We start from the raw sequence: 23,170 nt of genomic DNA on the forward strand, positions 1-23,170 counted from the left end.
AAAATGTTGTGCATGAAAATTACCTTCTGACTATGGTATAATAAAGTGTATATGGAACATAAATGAATTAATTGTTTAGACTTGGTCTCATGATATTTTATTATGTATGATTTGCAAATACAGGCATTCCAAAATCCGAACAAATCTGAAATCCAAAACACTTCTGATTCCAAGCATTTCTGATAAGGGATACTCAGCCTCTATTGGTTTCTACTGACCTCTAGTGGAAATTTGAGGAAGTCTGTTTTAGCTCATCCATAGAGCTCACAAGTGAGGAAGCAGGCTGTGAAACTTCATTCTCTGTTAGTCTCTGTGGTGCTACAAAATCCCTTTGCATACTGATATTCCAGGGTAATATGGCAACACCTTAGAATTCTTGCTCATACATGTTTTGATATGGTAAAGTAGTTGATTTTGTGTATTTCATACAGTTTGTATTTGTTTTAAAAAAACCCACAATGAGATATCAATATAGGTATGAATTACAGTCTATGCTGGCCTTGGTGAGAAGAAAGTGGGAAACTGCTCATTTCTTTGATAAACTGGGATAGACTAGGACTTGTGGCAATGGCACTTTGGAAGAACAAAGTAAGATATCATTTGCTCTGCTTCCTTTTTGTCATTCTAGATATTTGTAGACTTTTCTAGCAACTCAGAAAGACAGAGCAAGTCACTTTGTCTCCATGTGACCCAATTCCTTGGTGTGTGACCAGTTTTTTTGATAGTAGAAGTGTAAGACATTCAAAGCATTACACCTGATTATAAATAAAGGGTTGAAAGAAGTCGGGGCATATGATTATTCTTAATTGTTTTCAAATAATGATCAAGTTTTGGCTGTATGTATTTCTGTCTCCCCCTCACAACCAGATTTTAAGACACTTTACGTATACAGTGTGGCTGTTTAGATTTCTCTGTTATGACCTTCTTTAGAAAAGAAAGAAAAAGAGAGCCGAGAGCTGGAATGTTCCCTGCCAAAATATGTTGGAAAGCATCCATTGGACAATTGCCTTTGGGAACAAAAACCAGTTTGGCTAACAGGAAGAATGAGTTACTGATTGAATTGCCCTGAATAGGTAACTTGCAGTGTTTTCTCTCTCTCCCTTATGATAGGTTTATAACCCGCCCTGATGTCAAACAAAAAAGAATGGCAGACTTCCTGGACTGGACCCTTTCAACCTTGTCTAAATCCTCCTTTCAGACGATGGAGGGGGCTATTGTAATGGATGGCATGCTTCAAGCCCTGGTAAACAACTCTATTACTTTCAAAGATAATCCCATTTTTCTACTAAATGCTGTTGCTGGCAGAAACTCAGTAGTAGCATTTAGTTACCTTCCCATCCCTTAAGCGTGGAGTCAGTTATAAGTACAACTGTAGAAAATTACATGCGGCTTCCTGATGTAATATGAAAAAAAATCTTTTATTAATAGTTGGGTAGCAGGAAGGGTTTCAGTAAAGACAAGTATTTCATTGCTAAAGCCTTTCCCTTTGTGCAGTAATTAAATATACTGAAGCTTTGTTTCACAGTCATGAATATGTTATTCTCAGAAGGATAAGCATTTTTCATTATAAAACCAGGGACTTAACTTGAAGAGCCCCAAAAGACTCTCAGTTCTCACTTGGACATTTCATTAATTACCTTTTTGAACAATATGAACCATAAATTGCAGCCCAGCTGAAATAAGTGTTCTGACTCCAAGGCCAGCTTCAAACTGTAGTCCTAACATGACAAGCCATCTAATACCCTAAATACTTCAGTATAAGCCGACCCGAATATAAGCCAAAGCACCTAATTTTAAAACAAAAAATTGGGAAAACAAATTTTACTCTACTTATAATAATAATAAATAGAGTAAAATAACAAATGTAATAATAATAACAGAGTAAAATAATAAATAACATTGACTCAAGTATAAGCCAACAGGGGCTTTTTTAACATGAAAAAAGGGCTGAAAAACTCTGCTTATATTCGAGTAGTATTTATTGGCTTCTGTTTGCACCTCTTTACATTTGTTTCTTTTTCTCTCGCATGTCAAACTTTGGTGCTTCTGCACTGACATGTTAAACTATAGTTTACCATTAATGCAAATTGGGAAACTGTGGTTTAGTTACTGCTTACAATCTATGATCTGTACTTTATATAAATTTTGCAACTTATTTGCCAAATTGCTTGGAGTTTATGTCTCAGGCACCCACTCAACGCAGTCCTTCTGCGTATGTCCTATTTTTTTCTCCTTGCTCTGTGGAATTACTAACAAAAGGGGTTGCAGAGAAATAAGGTGAGATGAAAAGTTTTGCTTCCATCCACCCTGATGCTGTCAATTGGAATGCTTTGTTTTCTGTATAGAAACAGAGGATAGACAATCCCCCTTTTACTTTTTATGTTATTTAGAAATATCTTAATAAAAATTATTTTTTTTAAAAAAAGAAACAGAGGATAGATATCCAATTACATTGGAAAAATTAAAGGCTTGCATGTATGGTCAGTTCTAGTAGTGTAAGAGGTATTTTTTTCTGTGTGCGGACCAAATGCAAACACACCCCACCATATTATTTTTTTCCCCTTTGCAATAAGGAGGATTGCGATCCCAGGCACGTGAATATGTGCCTTAAGATTTCGCTGATATGGTCCCTTCTGATTTGGGTGGAAGGGAGTTGCACAGCCCCATGTTGGGTTTTGGGGAGAAGATCAACATGGGCTTAGGGCTCGCCAAAATTGCCCGCACCTGATTTATTTTCATTTTACAGCCTGCTTAAGTTTCATTTCTTGGTACATGTAACTGTAATACCTGTAAAGATTCAAAGTATTTTGCTATTAATAATTGACTAAACTTTCTGTTCTTTCTGATCATTCTTAAAATTCATACTTAAATTAAGTAAAATAGAGAAGTGTGTGATTTCTGTTTTGCAAGCATTAAGAGTCAAAAGTTTTCCTCATCTCCTAGACAAAAGCTGCTAATACAAGATGAAACATGTAGGATGCATATTACTTTAATGTTAGTCATAATTCCTTTAAGTGTGGTTTTATTCCACCTGTTATTAGTGTGTGTTAAGCGAAACAGGTGAAAACCTAACAAGTTGAATCGAAACTAGAATGAGACATAATTTTCAGAAAAGCCTGAAACAAAGTCTGTCTCTTTGTTGTGTGTTTTTCTTTCTTTTATGGACTAGCAGAAGTGCTGAGTATCATTATTGAAAAGTCTTCTTTGTTGTTTTTCCATGCCGTTGACAGATCCTTTCGATTTAGGGTGCTTAATAAATTTTGCATTTTTTTCCTTTTTATGCTGACTGCCAGATGAATAATATTATAGCCTGAGACTTTGAATATTTTTTTTAGAAAAAAGAGAAATGAATAACTGTTAGCATTGCCAAAGTTGAAAGCATTTTGTGTAAGTTGACTGGGCCTGATAGGGTTTTTCAAGCAGCGTTAATTCTCCCTTTCACTGGGAATAACAATTTACTCACTAGGTGGCCTTTATTTATTTGAGATGCTTCTATATTGTCCAACTTGCTGAATGCACTTGGATATTCTGAGCAGTATATTTTGAATAAAGTTCTTTCTCTAAGATTAATATAATCAAGTTCTTTCATTTTTGCAATGCTCTGATGTTTGTAGTTTTGTCATGCTTGTGTGACAGAAAATCTTTGAGCAGTTTGAGATGGAAACATTGTTTTTTCAATTTTCAGAACATTGTCACATATGTCTCCTAAGATGACTTCTGCTATGGTAAACCCGTGTTGCCTGAGAAGAGAAAATGCCTGTCTCGCCCCTTTTTCTTGCCATACAAAACATTTTGAAGCCCTTTGAGAAAGCCCAAAGCATGTTGACTTTAGCAGAGTTGCATGGACGTGACTCCTCCAAATCCATGCTGTTCTGTATTTATACATGCCCTCCCCTTTCTTACTTATTTTAAATGTAAGAACTATGTAACTTTGAGAGTTCAGTTTTTGCTTTGCAGCCGTGAATGATAGCTCTCAATGGATATAACAGCCTCCCAAACACATTGCTAAAGTGGCTCTTTGAAAAACAGGGAAAGGAAGGGGGGGGGGGGTCATTTAATCCAAATTTAACACAATTTAAAGATCGGTTTGGGACAAGTTTTGGACAATGTTGTGTGGTAGTATTTGTGTCTAGGGAGCCTGCTTATAGACCTCCACATTTCTTTACTTTGGTCTCTCATGGGTTTTTTTCTATCCACATTAAACAGGATTCGTATCTGATCCAATTTCCAGTGTTTTATTAATTTTGATTAGAACATAGAGCACTTCATGCCTCTGTAGAGTGGATCCAGAGCATGAAAAAAGGGAAATAAATAAACATAACACAGGAATAGGTAAGCTACTGCTCTTCAGATGCGTTGAACACTTCTTTTTGACTTGGCCAATGATTATATGGGATATAGCCATGGAGGGTATTCATTTATACACCTCTGGTATATAGTCTGGTGGAGAGAAAAGGAGGAATAGTTAGCATTCTCGTTCCCTATCCATTAAAAACACAGCATCATCCTAATGGCACCTTTGTAATTTTGTAGATATTTCACTAATAGTAGTATGTTGTACATAAATAAGTAATTCCCCCCTCATTGCTCAAATGTCTTCTCAATTACTTACATTGGTAGTTTTTGTAGTAATTATGTACTAGCGAGGGAAGGTATTGAGAAAGATCGAGACGAGGCTATAGGAGTCTGATTATCTTGTATTCTTCGTAATAGAAACATAGAAGTTTTTATAGTTGGTGTTAGGGTGTCTACAGAGGACTCTGGGACACCCACTGATGCCAAAGAGAAAAAGATAGATAGATAGATAGATAGAGGGAATGAATGAATGCTGAAAATGGTAGTGACATGTATTTAGATTCTTCAGCACAATCACATTCGCATTGCTGCTATTTTATTTATAGGACATGATAATCCACAATTAGTAGAGGTTGCAGATTAGTAGGCTGTGGATTCTTAGAGTCCAACATTTGTAATACCCGGAATCATGTTAAGGAGGGTAAGACCCAGATTTGTCTACAACAGTGTGGTTGAAAAACATGTTTTAAACTGATTTTCATTTGAAAAGATTATGCACCCTTTTTCTAATTTTCTTGGATGAGGAGCTTAAGCATGGTCAGGAGGACAGATAATTTTATTGTCCTAGGTCAAAAGTAATAGGGGTACAGTTTTTGTAGGGGTCAGAGAATCCTTTAGAAAGAATCCTTTAGAATCCTTTAGTAGAAAGCAGTAAAAAAAATCCCATCCCTGATTTACAGAAGTTGTTTAATATTTTAGGAGTTCATCTACTACTTATCCTTATTAAGATTGTGGAGTAGAATACATATTGAATTGGGAGCCAGTGTGGTGTTGGACTTGAAGTGCTGGACGAGGACTCCTAAATCCAGAGTTTGAATAACCCACTGAGTTGTGGAAACCTGCAGAGTGAATTTAGGCATACTTTCTCAACCTCAGAGGAATATACGAAAACCTTGTGATAGGGCCAATTTAGGGTCACTGCAAGTCAGAAACAACTTGAAGGCACACTATTGCCCCTACTACAAAGCCTACTGAAATAGTATTCCAAAATGGAAGCAACCTTCATATCAAAATTTGGCCTTTTAAATATATAATAATAACATGGATCCTATTTAATTATTTAAGCAGATCTAGTCATCTGGTTATTATTTAGGATAGGCATGGGCAAACTTTGGCCTTCCAGATGTTTTGCTCTTTAACTCCCACCATTCCTAACAGCTGTTAAGCTGGCTGGGATTTCTGGAAGTTGAAATCCAAAATACCTGGAGGGCCAAAGTTTGCCCATGCCTGATTTAGGAGGTAATTTTGTATTGTTGTGCTTCATTATAATACTTGAAACAGCCTTCCTTGTCCTGGAGCCCTCATATGATGGGCTACAAATACCATAATTCCCAGCTTGATACTTTGGGATGGCAGAAATTGTAGTCCAGCAGAACAGGATTTGTGTGTACGAATACACTATATAAGGGAAAGAAAACTAGTGTAGACTGATTTCATTTCTGCCCTCATTGATTCTTCATGTGTGAAAGTTTTCATGAATTTTGCTTTTGTGAACTCCATCCATTATACCCAATGGCGCATAGAAAGGAATGTCTTCTGTGGAGATTATCCAGTTAATTGAATGCTGGATTTCCTCTCCAAAAGTCTATTATGTAGAAACCACTAGAAAAGCAAGTTCTACATCATGGGATCTGGAGAGTCATGCTTTTGAACAGACGCTGGAACTCCCAGTGTAATCATAGCCTTAACCTCTTGGGTGAGAATGTGGGCTCTGAATGCACAGCCCCAAGACCCACTTTTTGTTCCGCTTTCATACCGTATTGAAGTTTGTCAGGAAGGGGAAAATGCAGAAAGAAAGAGATTCTTAAGAAGTTCCAAGTTTTGAAACATTGCATTTTAAATCTGTCAGGGCAAACCGGTATGCAACTGTACAATTTGTCATTGAATGCACAGTGGTTAAGTCTGGCAGGCTTTGTTGAAACATGCACTGCCTATGTTGCACAACGTGATTCTACTTATGGGCTTGTTCTGCTGCACCTGTTGATAGTGCACCTGTTGTGAAATGCTGCACTGCGAAGAGGGAGCACAATGCAATCCTTTTCAGATACAGATTTGAAGTATGACAGTTGTAACTAAAAGACAGTGTTGGATGCTGAGGGTATGCTCCTTGTATCTCCTGAAGATGTCTACATTAAATGCCCGCAGTCCTGACTTATAAATGGCTGGTTGTTTTGTGCCAGTGGACACTGTGAAAAAGGGATTTTCCATAAGACTGCATGATGGGAAGAATGAGTTAAATTCCATCCCTGCACCTATGCATAGATAAACGTATATATCATTCCTTCCCCAGCTGATGGTTAAAGAAAACAATCAACTTTTTGGTCTTTAAATACTGGCATAAATGTATAGGCTTATGAATACATTTTAATGGGGTTGGCACAGAATTGGTGGCAAAACCCCAACCATTTTTCAATAACTGTAAGAAGCATCTATTTGAGAACTCTGTAATATAAACTCAACAGGCCAGCAGGTTTGCTTTTAAACCCTCCCCTGTGTAAACCAGAAATGTTTTGTTAGCCCTGCAGGGCGTAGCACACCAAGTTCTTGCGTGACAGCAGTGTCCTCATCTTGGAGTAGCCTGGGGCATAGAAACTCATTAAGTTGTGTTTAATTTCTTTTATAAGAGATACAGTATACAAATGTGAGTAATGACTTTGAAATAGAGTACCTTAGCCAGTAAGGCAGTAAAATGAGTACCCTAGTAAATATTACTGTTTAAAAGAAAAGGACGTTTTCCCAAGAGTTCCCTGTATTTTAAGCAATGTTTGCTAATGCTGCTGTTCTCTGGCAGATTTTGCCTCCAGTAAGAAATAAGTCTGCTATACAATTCTTTACTCCCAGTGCACAAAAAACAAGAGATGTAGCCTCCAGTCTTGCCAGTGTCCGTTTAACTAATGAGGATAATTGTGGGAAATTTTACTATATTTCAGCCATAATGTTTTTAAGACACACTGATTTAATGCCTTGCCTGCTTTTATATATACTTCTATGTAAAGAACAAATTGTTTAATTAGATTAAAGCAGGCTGGCCCCCCAAGTTGTTTCTTTCACTTTAGCTGTTCTGCTTCCTTCTGCTGTTTGAATGGAAGAGATGAATTTTAGGCAGTTCCCCACCTTTTCCTTTCTGCTCTAATCCTGGGCTGTCTTCAAGGTTGCATTGCAGTCCAGGTATACTTTTAGTTGGATTTAATTTAAATTGACTCCTCAGTGCCTGTTAACTGCCAAATTTCTGATTTGTATGCACATTTAGAGTAAGGATATAGGAAGTTGCATCTTTCTCAGTCAAGCAAGTAGTTCACCTAGCTCAGTATTGACTCCTTTCCTGGTAGCAAGTCTCCAGGGACTCAGACAGGGTTTTCTCTAAGGCCTATTTGGTGGCAGAATTTCAGACTTTCTGTAACTCCTGAGTGTTTGAATTGTAGGATCTTTTCACTTCTAACAGGGGAAAATATTTGAAGAATCCACCTAAATACAAAACTAAAATGTGAATGAAAGAAGGTTCATGAAAGGGAACTTTCTCCTCCTCTCTCTCTCATACACACACATAAGTTCACACATGTATGTTTGCATTCATCGGCTCCTCTAGTGGATTGTCCTCTTAAAATAATGAAGAGGGCTAAAGGAGGAGGATGGAGTTGTCAGTTGGGCCAGTGTATCTCTTCTTACAGAATATCTTTGATTTTGCTTTAGGTTTGACTCCTTATTAATTCAGAGAATTTCCAGGCCATCCAGTGGATATAATTTGTGGCACTTCAGAAAAGCGGAAAGAATTGAAAGCTCCTCCATTTTTCTGTTCAAAATTCTGGATATGTTATCCTTTATCAGATTTTGGTGTTGTTGTTTTTTGCCCCCACTCCCAGCCACAGATTATCAGCTTTGTGTAAGATATCATTCTCCTTCTCAGTTTAAACAATAGGAAGATAGGGTGTTTTTAAAAAGTGGGAGAAAAATCTGAGTCTCTGGATTCTAATAATAGCCAGACTAATTGCCCTAGCAGTTTTATACGAGCTTCACAGTGTTTGTTCCTATTCCAGAAACAGTTGTAGGATTATTATTTCTGCTTCTTCCCTATTTGACACTGCTTTTTGAAAGCAGAATAGGTAAATGCTCCTGGAAATTACCTTTCTGACCTCTGAGGGGAGCTGAAGAGCAATCAACTCTGCTCTTTTCTTTCCCCCCTCAAGACTGGGCATATCCCATTGCTCATAGTTTATTAGAGCTAGAGGGTAACTACAAATTCTTGTCTGTTTGGCAGCAAGAAGAGCCTATTGCCAAGCAAGCATGCCATCCTTAATAGTGGTGATTTGTATAGCTTGGAGATGTCCCAGTGGTAATGCTGATTCTTACATCTTACAAAGGCAAAGCCTAAGTGGGTTATGCAGATAATTAGGAGGTGTGTCGGGTTCTACCCTGATTACTAAGGAACTGGTTTTTGTTTGTGCCTTGCACCATGTTATTTCAAAAGCGACAAAACCAGATCTGACACTTCTATTGCTAGGATACGCCAATAGTTTTCTATAATTTGGAGGTGGTGTAATTATTTAAAGGAGAGGTAGTTGCATTCCTCTCAACAGGTTGGTTAGTTTGGTTCATATTATGTGTTCCTCTTAACATTGGAAGAACATGGTGTAACTTCAGGACATTCAAGATATGCATGCAAAATTCTAAAAAATAAGGGAAAAATATTTTTTTCCATTGAGGAGCTAGAATACATTTCATTGCTTCAGAGAAATACAACCAAAAATATCTTTCACTTAACCTGTATCGTTTTAAAATAGTTTGGCCCTTCAGATATTTTGGGGATCTGTAATCATTCATCATTGATTTTATTGGTTTAGAGTCGATGGACTTTGTAATCTGATAACATATTGAGGAACCCCAGTTTGCCCACTCCTATTTTAAAATGTACTTCAATTCATTGAATATCCTTTATCAATCGCTCCCACAGCCGAAATATCCCCCACATCCAAAATTTTCCACATGGGCAATGACAACTTTGCTTTCAGTATGCACAAATTTTGTTCATTTACGAATTTATTAAAATATTTGTATTAAATTGCCTTTAGACTATGTGGATAAATGTGTATGAAACATTAATACATTTTGTGTTTAAACTTTACTCCCTACAAAAAATTTAAATTATGTATGTATGTGCAAACAGTCCCAAACATTTCAGATAAGAAATACTCAAATTGTATCATCTGAAACTTCAGAATCAGCAGCAGCATCAGAAAAATGTTCTTTGTGATTCAAATCCCTCTTTCCATCCCATGTTATTATTTTAAAAAGACAATCTATAACTCTTCAAAATTGGTCATAATATACACATATACCAATATATGTGTAGTTTCAAATTTAGAAAGAGCTTGAATATATATATAATTTACACTCATTAAACTGAACTAGCAAAGTGGCCACTGAATATTTCTTTCCTAAGAAAATCCTATGAAATTTGCGGAGTTGCTGTAAGTTGACTGGTTGATGCAATTTGAGCAAAACTAGCAAGTGATTTTTCCACATCATACGTCTCCATTCCTGCTTTATTGTTTCTAACATCAAGCAAAACTTTGTAGCTAATTATTGTATGAGTATAGCTTTCTGTCTTGTAGCTATTTTCCGAAACAACCAAATAATTTACTTCCAAGTGATTTGTAGCCTTTATTTTAATAACAACCCTGTGGATTTGGAACAAAGCACTGGTAAAGTAAGGTATTTAGTAATTTAGCTAAGAGATTTATAAGCAATGACATGAATACCTGAATCTACTAACTCCAAGTTCAGCACCCCATCCTCTCTGTATTGGAGTGGAATTGTGTCATTCATCAAATACTGTTCCATATTTCCCTAGAAAATAAAGCTTTTAAAGCTAATGTCCACTGTGTTGCACACACATCTCTAGAATTGAGAAGGTATGAAAAATGAGTTAGGTAGCATGGGAAAAGAGAGACGTATAGGATAATTCATCACTTCTAGAGCTTATTACTTGGCATTGACATGCGTAGGGTGGTTTACTCCCTCTTTCTTTCCTATCACATTAGTTTAATGGTGAAGAAATTGGCTGCACACTGGTATAGATCAAGGGCTTGATCCTGAGGTCCCTCAGAGAACAAAGGGTTGCAGTAGATGCAAGGCCACCAAACAGGAACCTTCTGTTTTGGAACTTAACAATGAAGATAGAATTATACCTGGACAACAGGCGAGCAAAGTGTGCCCTTTGAACTGCACAAACACCCTCTGCCTACTCTTGAAAACATTACTTCCCAAGTAATAAATCACACCTACAAAAGTTCCCAAGGAGTGTGATCAACATTTAAATAACATTCCACATCCCCTAGAAATGCTTTAGGTTCCACCAAAGCAGCTTTGAGAGAACTATCAGTTTTGGTTTCTAAGAAGTGCTTTGTGGGGACTAAAGTGGGTTTGGAGGATTGCACTGAAATGACAGTCATACCCCTAGACGTTTCTGGCAATGTGGTTTGCCTTAGGCTGTTCATGGGAGGTTGCAATGGCCAATATCCAAGAAGCAGCAAAAGCACCAGGGCTGTTGGACGGTGCCTACTCCTGGTGTATACACTCTCCCTGCATGAGATGGATATTTCTAATGCCAGAGGCTGCCTCTCCAGTGCTACCTCATTGAAATCCTTCTCAACCAATACATTTACTATTTTAGGTTTTGTCATATATCTATAGCTCAGAATTGGACAAAATTTAAGCATCTCTCACTTTGGCACTTGGTATGAAAAACCTTATGGAAAAGCTGTAGACCCTTGTCACTTACTTGATAGAAACTGTTAAATTAAGTCAGTATTTTTTAAAATAAAAAAAAAACCCTGAGCATTTAACTTTGTGAAATAAACTGTGAAATGGATATTCACTTGGTTTGCTGCTTATTGTTTACCAGGTCTATGAATTTGCAGAATACCAAAATATAGAATCATATTTTTTATTGAAAATGTTTAGATGCACCAATGTTCACCACCATTTTTTTCTAAACATGTGAAACTTATCCTTTTACAAAATAGTTGAGGCTGGTGCCCATAATACACACTAACAAATCATAATGTGAACGACTAATCAGTCCCATAAGAAGCAATTAAAACAGAGGTGTGACAAATCATTTACAATTTTGTATTTTTTTTCTTTAGACCAGCCACACTACTAAAGAATACAGGACAGTCATTAAAACATTGGGGAATAAATGAAAAATAATTTCCTACACCTAAGCGCCTTCCTAAAGAAGAAACCGGTCTTTATCCTGAAGGAGAACACTGCTGACGAGGAAGGAAGTGTGCTTCTTTAGGCAATCTAATTTTAAATAGCCAAGGAGTGGCCACAGAGAAAGCTTGCTCCAATTTTCCTGCCTATGGCACATTCAGGATGGCCTTAGCTGATGAACTCAGTGAATATTTAGCCTTGTCTCGGAAAAGGCTTGAAATTAAAAGCATATGAATCATGCAGGTAGTTCAGTCATTTGTGTGGACTATGAGAAGACCTAAGGGCCTAAATGACCTTAAAGAAAAATATCAGTCATTATTGCATCATATTTCTTCTATTCCTATGTACGCATACCTAGAATTAAGTGTTATTGAATTTAGTAGTGTTTACTACCAAGTATATACGGTATAAATACCCTAAAGGCACCAGATCCCATCTGACAACTAAATGACCAACTCTGTTCGGCACTTGGATAGTAGACTGTCAAGGAATCATATGAGTTGTAGGCTATTTCAGGAGGTAGGTGGATGGGTAGGCAGGAACAACCTCTGCGTGTCCCTTATTTAAGAAAATCCTATGAAATTAATGGGATTGCCTGAAATTGTCAGGTAACTTAGAACAGAATACCTTCATTGTCATTGCACATCATACCATAGAATTAAATGCCATCCCCAAAACATATATGTAGAATTATAAAAACAAAACACTCATCCTTCCACATTCTAATCACTATTGCACAACCCCTAATGCTGTGTAAAGCCATAGAAGGCACATACATACATACATGGAAAAGGTATTTATAGACTGCATGGGGAATTCTTGAAGAGCATGATTTCTAGAGTAGAGGCCAGTATGCATATTGGGGTCTTAGATAAAGGAATGTGGAACACATCTGAACTCTCCTTAGGTCAGTGGTTCTCAACCTTCCTAATACCGTGACCCCTTAATACAGTTCCTCATGTTGTGGTGACCTCCAACCATAAAATTATTTTTATTGCTACTTCATAACTGTAATTTTGCTACTCTTATGAATCGTAATGTGAATATCTGATATTCACCTGCATTTATTGGACCAGATTTGGAACAAATAACCGATATGCCCAAATTTGAATACTATGGGGTTGGGGAAGGATTGATTTTGTCATTTGGGAGTTGTAATTGCTGGGATTTATAGTTCACCTGCAATCAAAGAGCATTCCGAACTACATCAATGATGGAGTTGAACCAAACTTGGCACACAGAACTCCCATGACCCACAGAAAATACTGGAAGGGTTTGGTGGGCATTGACCTTGAGCTTTGGAGTTGTAGTTCACTTACATCTAGAGAGCACTGTGGACTCAAACAGCGATAGATCTGGACCAAACTTGGCACGAATACGCAATATGCCCAAATGTGAACATTTGGGAGTTGTAGTTGCTGGGATTTATAGTCCACCTACAATCAAAGAGCATTCTGAACTCCACCAACGATAGAATTGGGCCAAACTTCCCACTTAGAACCCCCACGGCCAACAGAAAATACTGTGTTTTCTGATGGTCTTTGGCAACCCCTCTGACACCCACCTCATGACCCCCCCAGGGGTCTTTAATTTCTTCCCACTGTATAGATGTTGTGCCAGTCTGGTGGTTACATATTTAAAAAAAATCAAAAGAGACTCAGAAGAAATTCTGAACATAGAGTTTGAAAATATTTACAGTTGTATTCTGAGTGCTGCATTACAGCTCTCTGCTGCTTTCTCTACCTCAACATTTCTTTCTGAAACAGGAATACTTCGGATTTAGCCTACTTCATCAGGGAAGAATTAACTCTTTTAAAACTCTTCTGCAACTAGCACACATTGAATTCAAAACCATCAACAAATCCTAAGGTTCAGTGTTTTTCAAGGTATGAACAACCTTGTAATGCATTTGTAATGCGCTGTGTTTAAGATCTTGAAGTACAGTTCATTAAAACCTAAAACAAAACAGGTGCGTAGCCTTAGGGAGTTTTTGTTGCATGTACACCATAGCTGAAATTACTTTAGTCTGAAAAGTAGTTGTTGCATATGTGAAAATATTTTTAGGGCTGGCCATGTTTAACTTTTACTCCTGGCCATGTTTATCTGGAAGGCTTCCTTCTTGCTGGAGTGACAATACACAAGGTTGAAATAGGTGTTTGGTCTGAAGTCTTGCTGAGTGTTTAAATGAGTCGGAAATGCATATTACTTGCAGATTTTTTGAATGCATTTGGTCATTCCTCTTAACTGAATAAAAACTCTAGGCAGGCTACATTAAATGTAACAAATGGTCATTGAGGCTTCGATACTGACTAATTGCTGTACCTCTCCTTATGGAGTGCTGCTTCTGGATCAGATAATTTTACTGAAAAGAATCTGATCACCAATCCTTCCTTTTAGTACAAGGGGTGTGACTAAGCTACCTAAAGTGCTGTATATACTCATATGTAACTTGTTTTTGTGAACCAGGGCAGGGACTCAACATTGCTGAATTAGCTTTCACTTATGGGTATATTGAGCATAAAATGTAGGGACATGTAAGAAAGGCTGCGAAGAAGTTGTGGGGTTTGAAAAGGACAGACAACATAAGAATGAACCCCACAAAGTTTCGCTGAGATTTTCACAATGTTTTATACAACAGTGAAATCATAAGGATTTGGGAGATGAGAAGTGATTTACTCTATTACTCTTTTCCACTTGATTCCAAAGAAGCCCCTCAAATCCTTGACCAGTCTCTGGTGGCTGTGGTGGGCTGGATGAGGGCTAACAAACTGAAGCTTAATCCTGACAAAAACAGCGGTCCTCCTGGCCAGTCGTGGGACCAATCGGGGTATAGGGTGGCTACCTGTGCTCGATGGGATCACACTCCCTCTGAGGATGCAGGTCCACAGTCTGGGAGTCCTGGACTCCGCTTTGACACTTGGTGCTCAGGTGTCGGTGGTGGCTGGGATGACCTTGGCACAGTTAAAGCTTGTGCACCAGCTGCACCCATATCTTGTGAAGTCTGACTTGTCCATGGTGGCCCATGCCCTAGTTACCTCCAGGTTGGATTACTGCAACACACTCTACGTGGGGCTGCCTTTGAAGACAGCCCGAAAACTACAGTTGGTCCAAAGATCTGCGGCCAGGCTGCTAATGGGAGCTTGTTACAGGGAGCGGTCAACCTCCCTGTTTAAATGGCTTCACTGGCTTCCAATAAGTTTCTGGCCCCAATTCAAGGTGCAGGTGATCACCTACAAAGCACTAAATGGTTTGGGGCCTGTCTATCTTCGCAGTCGCATATTCCCCTGTGAACCAGCACGTACCCTGAGGTCATCCGGGGAGGCACTGCTCTCTTTTTCGCTGCCATCCCAAGCGCGGTTGGTGTGGACGAAGGAAAGGGCCTTCTCAGTGGTGGCCCTCTGGCTTTGGAACTCCCTCCCTAGGGAGATCAGACTGGTTCTCACTTTGTCCACCTTTCAAAGGGAATTAAAAACCTGGGTGTTCCATTGTGCCTTTGATTAGGCAGTTTCACCAGAGAACTCTCTTGTCCCTACTCTAAATTCAGCACTTTATCTCAGCCCTCCTATGAGTTACCTCGACATTTTCGCTAAAGGCATTCCCTAGTCCCTGTTCATTTGCTCTCCCTACTTTCCATTGGCTCCTTTTAGAAATTATTGCACTCATTAAGCCTGAACTCAGCTATGACTTCTGTCTCAGCCATATTGTTTTATGACGTCTATGACTGTGTTATGTTTTAATTATTTTTATTTGTTTGATTTTAATTGTGTCACTGTTTTTATCTGTAATTTTTGGGCTTGTCCCTTTGTAAGCCGCTCGAGTTCCCTAGGAGAGATGGAGATGGGGTATAAAAATAAAGTTATCATCATCATCATCATTTATTTATTTCCTTCCATTCACGTTTTTGTGTAAATGTCTTGCATTAAGAAAGGATCCATAAGATTTCAGTGGGAGATTTTTTTTTTTGCAAGCTTCTCTTGCACAAGCTACTGTTACTGGGTTACCAAGAAGATACACAGCCTCCCTTTTCAGAAAGAGCATGACACAATTCAGCCTGCCAAGGAATAGCATTCAAGCACACAGTCAATAATGTGTGCACTCCCCCCCCCCCCCCATGCCTGGCTTGGTATAGTTGCCAAAAACAACCTGTTGGAGAAAGTAAAGGAGAGGTACACCTGCCCTGCTCCAAACACAGATGGGCAGTATTGTATTACTCCAAGTGGTGGGGGGGAGGGGGGAGTTGAGCTGGAAGTCCAGTCCAGATGGTACACCTAGTAAGGCACTTTTCCTTGACAAGTCCTGAGAAGCATATCCAGGAGGATCCATGTTCCTTCTATACTGATCATAGTCCAGCTCTCAGTTGTTTTTTCCTGGCAAGCCTAGTCATATAATTCTGCCTCTTCCAGCACAATGGCAGAAGCCTAGGGATTGCTGCCAGGAACTGAGACCCAAAGGGACATGATGGCAGGCTAGTAACTGCAGTGGACATTTCTCAGAACCAGTATGCACTATTCTCACGTTGTTACCATGAGGAGGCTTGAAGGACTGCCTCAGTTTTTGAAGGACTGCCCAGTTTCTCAGGGTTAATTTTTTGTCTAAAAATTCTTGGCTTGTATTTGAGTATATACAGTAATTGGACTCCTGGCTGAAACACCAGGTGGAGCTTTTCCAGGAACTTACCCTATGTGAAGAAGAAAGCAAACAGATAAACCAGCTAATTCCTGGAAATGCCAGCTGAATGTGGTCAGGTTTTCCCTCCACTCTTCCTCATCTGTTGGCTTGCTTCCACCTTCGTTGTACATGAAAGGGACATAGGAGTTTTAGGTATTTAGTGTTACCCTACATTTCTCTGGTAAAGTAGTCTGAGAGCAGAAAAGGGCATCCCTATTATCTCTGATTGCTCACTGCCTGACTCCTCTCCTAACTAGGTGGGATCCTGAACTTCCCTCAGCCATATGTCCCTCTCTGCATCCACCCCTGTTCACACCCACACCCACATGTACTCATTTTTGTGTTATACTACCTGACATCCATAGCAACCATACTAATTCGATAATGGACATTATCTGGGCAATTGTTCTAAGTAAAATGTGGGGTGATTTCTTGCATATTTTGAAATCTGTTTAAAGTGTGTTTTATAAATACTGACTTCATGTGATTTCAGTTATGCAGAATTGTGTAAACTTGTGCTAACGTCATACCTATAGCTCACTCTAGATCAAAAAACATCCTTCTAGGTTGTTGTTGTTCATTGTTTTACTAATCATTTTTATTTGCCACCGTTTCAAAATAACAATTAAAGAGGGGGAACAATCACATTGACAGGAAAGTGGGAAATTGAGAGGAAAGTATATAAGTTGGTTGAATGGGGTATGAGGTAAGGAGGGAATGGAGAGGGTGAGACATGGGGAGGAAAGGGAGGTTGCGGGGCTTCCAGTTCATTCCACAGAGAGATAATCATCCAAAAATAAAATTTCTTGCGAATTTGTCTCTGATGTCTTTTTCTTTTAAATTACTAGATATTGAGTTTCATTTTTTCCTGCAGATATATTCTAAGTGGTTTCCAGTTGGTTTGGTTCACTTTATTCTGATTTTTTAATAATTGTGTGTCAGTTTGTCCATATTCATGTATTCTACAATCTTGGATAGCCAATCATCAGTTGAGGGAGCATCCTTATCTCTCCATTTCTGAGCTACTGTTATTCTTGCTGCTGCCGACAGATAAAACAAGATCTTCTCTTCGTTTTTTCCCATCTCGAAATGTGTTGTGTTCAGCAACTAATATTTCATGTCGTATTTTACCCAGATAATATTTTGAGTATGCTTATGAATAAATGTCCAATACTTCTTGGTTATTTTACAACCCCACCATAAGTGAAAATAAGTTCCTAGTTCCCTCCCGCATTTCCAGCATTGGTTGTTGTAGTTGTTGTAGAATTTTGATAGTTGTACTGGTGTTAAATGCCAGCGGTAAAATGTTTTGTACCAATATTCTATTATATTGGTGGCTTTTGTGTATCTTAGTTTGTTCTTCCAGACATGTTCCCATTCCTTTAATAGTATTGAGTGCCCAATATCTTCTGCCTATTTAACCATGTTTCCTTTTATTAATTCCCTCGCTGTATCCTATTCCAGTAAGCTTTGGTAAAGTATTTTAATTAGTTTTTTCTCCTTTTGCATTATGATGTCCGAGCGTGTTTCTTGTAAGTTGAAGCCTACCTTTTTGTCCTCTTTGAAGCACTCTTTTGTTTGCAGATAATGGAACCAACTCATCCTCTCATCAAATTCCCGTATCTCTTCCAGTGTTTTCAGATTCCATTCATTGTTTAGTTTTTTTTATTAGGTATTTATAAGTATACCATTTCTCACTCGGAATTTCCCTCTTGTGGAAAGCCTCTGCTGGCGATATCCACAACGGCATTTTATTATAAAAATATCCTTTGTATTTATCCCAAAATGTTAATAGTGCTGCCCTAACGAAGTGGTCTGAGAAGTTTTTTTTCAACTTTGGCCTTGCCATACCAGAGGTAGGCATGCCAACCTCTTCTGAGATCGAACCCCTCTAATGTTAGGATTTTTCCCTTTTCTTGTGTGGCCCATTCCTTTACCCAAGTTAACACACTTGCTTCAAAATAAAGTTGCAAGTTGGGAAGAGCTAGACCCCCTCTGTTTTTTGAGTCTGTTAATACCTTAAGTTTTACTCTGGGGTTTTCTCCATTCCATATAAAATTTGATATGTCTTTATTCCATTTGTTGCAACAGATCTTCATTCTAAGAATGGGAATCATTTGAAGTAAGAAAATCATTCTGGGTAACACACTCATTTTAATTACTGAAATTCTGTCTATTAATGACAAGTTTAGGAATTTCCAATTATCTAGTTCCTTTTTGATATTTTTCCAAGTGTTTTCATAGTTATCTTTTAATAAATGTGAATTGGAGGCTGAAATTATAATTCCCAAATACTTAAATTTTTTTCACTACTTCAATTTCTGATATTTCTTGTAGTTCCTCTTTTCTTTCCCTTGAGATGTTTTTTGTTATGATTTTTGTTTTAGTCTTAATCTTGAATCCCGCCACCATTCCAAATTTCTCTATTTTTTCAATCCATTTTTGAATAGATTTGAGAGGTCTTTCCACAATACACATGAAATTTTCGGTGAAAGCTCTGATCTTAAACTCTTCCGCTCTTATTTTCATCCCTTGTAGGTTCCTGTCCTCCCTTATCTCTTCCCGAGTACCATTATTAATAGTAAAGGGGACAGGGGGCACCCTTGCCTAACACCTTTCTGTATGTCTATTTTTTCCATCTCAGTACCGTTAACTAAAATTTTTGCTGACTGTTTGTAGTAAATGGCTTTAATAGCATTCAGGAAGTAATGGCTGATGTCTAATTCTTTTAATGTTTGTATCATAAACTCCCAGTTGGTATTACTGAATACCTTCTCCACGTCCAGGAAGAGGAGCTCTACCTCTTTTTGTGGGTTTTTCTCATAGTATTCAATAATGTCGAGGATTATTCTTAAATTATCTTTCATTTGTCTGTTAGGTAGAAATCCTCTCTGATCTTCTTTAATTCTATCTTTCAATAGTCTTTTTAGTCTGTCTGCTAGTATATTTGCAAAGATCTTGTAATCACTATTCAGTAGTGAAATTGGTCGGTAATTTTTCAAATTGGTGGGGTCTGTACAGTCCTCATGGATTAGTGTTATATTGTCTTCTTGCCAGGATTTCAGAATGCTCGATCCTGTTAATATATTATTAATCACATCCTTTAATTGCGTTGTTAATTCCTCTTTGAATGTTTTATAGTAAGACAAAATGGCCCGGGTGATTTGTTACATTGTAGTTTATCTATTGCTTTTTAAACTTCTTCCTCAGTAGTTGGGGTATTGAGGTATTCTCTTTGTCTGTCAGTGAGTTTTCCTAATTTTGATCAGATATAAAGGCTATTATGTCCTCCTTTTTAATTTGATCTTTTTTATACAGTTTTTTTAATAGAAATTCCCTGAATTGAGCAGCAATCTCATTTTCATTGTTGTTCATTGTTTTACGTTACATGGCCAATGTATGCTGCAGTGCAAATTACTATATCGTGCATTATTTATTTATTTATTTAAAACATTTATATTCCGCCCTTCTCATCCCGAAGGGGACTCAGAGCATATACATGGCAAACATTCAATGCCTGGATACAATACATAAACATTAAAAAACATTACAGCCTAAAAATGTCATATAGATTTCATTATGATTATCTTTACATGTTGTGCTTGATTAGTGGGTGTAGTTAGAAATGTGCAGTTTGGGTGCACATCAGCGGATGTCTCTTGCAGCCTTACAGTCAGGAGACTTAATATTTAATGATGCCATTATACCTAACAAAGTGAACGTAACTACATCTGCTTACTTCATTGTTTGGCAGCTGAAAATATTTTACATACAGATTTTAATCACGTTCGTTTATTTAAAAAAACAGAAACACTAAGGAGCATATGTCTAGCCTTTCCAAATTATGTTATTCTCTGGAGCATTTAATAGGGTACGTGGAATATTTGTGAACAAATATTGTGTGTCACTTCTGGCATCTCATTCTCTAATTTGTTCTAATATATATTTTACTGGGAAGATGATTCAGTTTAAAAAGTGTCAGTCTCTACCTCTATTTTCTACCTAGCAAGCAACCTGTGTGTTTTGCCTAAGGGATATTTTCCCCCCCTCAAGGTCAGTCTTAGGTATCATCACAACATCTAGTAGAGCCCAGTTTGAATGTCTGCTACCTTCTTTCATCTTGCATCAGAAACTATTTGAATGGAGATTACATGGCTCCAACATCAGTAAAACTTTGTTTACCATTTAGTAATGATAAAATTTTTCAAAGAAATCAAAAGCTTGCTCAGTATATTGTTGTCTGGATGAATAAATAAATAGCTTTATTTATTAGAGATTTTGTAACGTAGAAGGATCAAGATAAACAAGTTCCGAAAAAGTGAGCTAATCTATTTTAATATTTTGCTACAAACTGAATATATAGAGAAACAAGAAACTTGGGATTTATTTCAAAAGTGTTTGATATATTAATGCACCCTAGATTTTAAGAAAGCAGACAATGGGATATAGTTAATAAAATAAATTCATTAGCAAGGCTCAGGGATATTTATATAATTTCTGATGGACTTAAATTTGAAGACATTGTAATCCCATAAATTCTAATACTATTAATTGATGAATATTACTTTGGACATGTTAAAATTCCAGTATTTCAATAACACAGATCCTTCCCTCTTTTTCAGGCACAACTTTTTAAACATGGAAAAAGAGAAGACTGTTTACCATATGGTAAGATTCTTCAAAGTAATATCAACATCTTAAATAGTTGGGAGAACGATATAGTGAACATGATTTGGCTTAAGTTGAATGTTGTGAATGGCCATTGGTTTCAGTGGGAGAGATTTTAATAATTTGCTAAGCTGTCCTGTTGAAAGCAGTGGTTTTAAGACAAACTATGTCCAGAAGATGTTTTGTTTTTTCCTCCCCAAATCTCTGTTGAGATAACACTTTGGAACAGAATGGGATGCAGAGCAGAGCAACTGATGGGAAAGGGTGAACAACACCCAAAATTTGTTAGAGACATCTTGTGCTATCAGGTTCCTCCTAATTTGGAAGAAAATTATCTTGCATCCTGTTGTGCCTCATTAAGCTGTTCAAGATCTCCTGTAGCCCCTGAAGCACTGTTTCCTGGGTTCAGATATTGAAGGAGGGTAAGAAGGGGGTTACCTCTTACAAGCTGTATCTTTCTTGTCTTGGGATCCAAGTCAGTTATAGGTGCTTCCTTTGGCTGAATTGTATCTAGCTTTTTATACTCTTAGTTGATTTGCACACATATGCTACACATAAATAGTTTTTCTGTGCATATCGGCCCATCACATGCGAACAAGTATATTTGTGGGTTGTAGGGATGAACAGATCAGTCTGTTTCTGGGCTTATTTTTCATAAATCCATTCTAATCCTATGGATTTTGGAAACCGTTTCACTCAAAGCAGGCAGGCATTTCTGAAAATAAATAGAGGATTTCATACTTATTTTTGTACTTTTTTAAAAACTGGAGAAGTGACGAATTCAAGGGGTGTCTCATATATTCATTATATGGGAGATGTGAAACTGCTCAGTTTATACTGGAATTTGCAAATAACAAGTCCCTTTAGCATCTCTTATGCGAGGGGCTGAAAGCTTGCTTCTGAAGCCCAGTAGTAATTTTCCAGTTTCAAACTATATGCATCAACACCTGCAACTATGGATATCACAACGTGTCATCTCTGTATGAAGAGTTGACAACAGTACCCTAGATAATTCTTGACATTAATATCTCCTTTCTCACCTTGGTGATGAAAACATTACACTTTCTTATTGCTATTGAGAATGTTTGTAATTATACTTAAGTAAATTTTGAGCTGTGATGTGAAACTAAATAGAATAGTCTCCATATCAGTTTTTAAGATCAGAGCATTTTTTCTATATTCGGGAAAAAAACGCTCAACAAATGGCAGAACTATGCAGGATTACTGGTTCTTCTATTAATATCATAGCCTTAGGGACATTCTGTCAGATACTCAAACATTGCTTCAGGTGACGAAAATAATCGGTCTTCCTTCACTGTTTCTTTCGTGCTTAATAAAATTCTCTACATGTCAAGCATGAATTTTTAATTCCCCATCTTATTCTTGGACTGTTCTAGGATTGGCTCTCTTTGTAATAGCAGAACACATTATATTAATCTAGAAGTGCTGAGATTTCTCGCTTACTGTGGTTTATATAGTTTGTTCACTCCTGTTTGGCTTTTTCTCTCAGTGAAAATGGCTAAATAAATGAGTTGACCTCCATCTGTGTCTTGTTCTGAGTTATTTTTAAATTGAGCCAGGGGTCTTGTTAAATTTGAGTCTTAATTCAGGGTTTATGGTTTACTCATGACTACCTGGTCCTATTGATTTCAATTGGTTCATTATAATCAGACCCAACTGATTCTTTTATTAGTCAATCTCACACCTACTATGGATCAAACATTGGAAGGAAAATACAAGTCTGTTATACATATTCATGGAGATTTTTGTTTCTTGTAGCTTCTACTGTGCTTGAATGCCTTGATAAGTGCAAGCTGTCTGAAAGTAATCAAACACTTCTTCGCAAACTGGGAGTGAAACTCGTTCAGCGACTTGGCCTGACATTTCTTAAGCCAAAGGTGGCTAAGTGGAGGTTTGTTCTTCTCAGATTCGTGTTTTTGCTTGCCTTTTTCTCTTTCATTGAGCCAACCCGAACTACAAAATCTATCATTGCTAGAGGTGAATGAGTAATAGATCATCAACTATTCTCTGGGTGACAAGAATT

At 37.6% G+C, this 23,170-nt stretch overlaps 1 protein-coding gene across 1 annotated transcript in view; it reads left to right on the forward strand.

Annotated features, from left to right (window-relative positions):
* Positions 1-23,170, forward strand: part of TBCD (tubulin folding cofactor D) — a 153,006-nt gene that overhangs the window by 15,804 nt on the left and 114,032 nt on the right. Inside the window, exons 8-10 of the mRNA XM_060764526.2 lie at positions 1,111-1,243; positions 21,081-21,126; positions 22,906-23,038. Of these exons, the coding sequence (XP_060620509.2) occupies positions 1,111-1,243; positions 21,081-21,126; positions 22,906-23,038 (312 nt within the window). The remainder of the gene's footprint in view (positions 1-1,110; positions 1,244-21,080; positions 21,127-22,905; positions 23,039-23,170) is intronic.

This window comes from Anolis sagrei, chromosome 2 (genome assembly GCF_037176765.1).
Source record: "Anolis sagrei isolate rAnoSag1 chromosome 2, rAnoSag1.mat, whole genome shotgun sequence".
In the NCBI taxonomy this organism is placed as follows: domain Eukaryota; kingdom Metazoa; phylum Chordata; class Lepidosauria; order Squamata; family Dactyloidae; genus Anolis; species Anolis sagrei.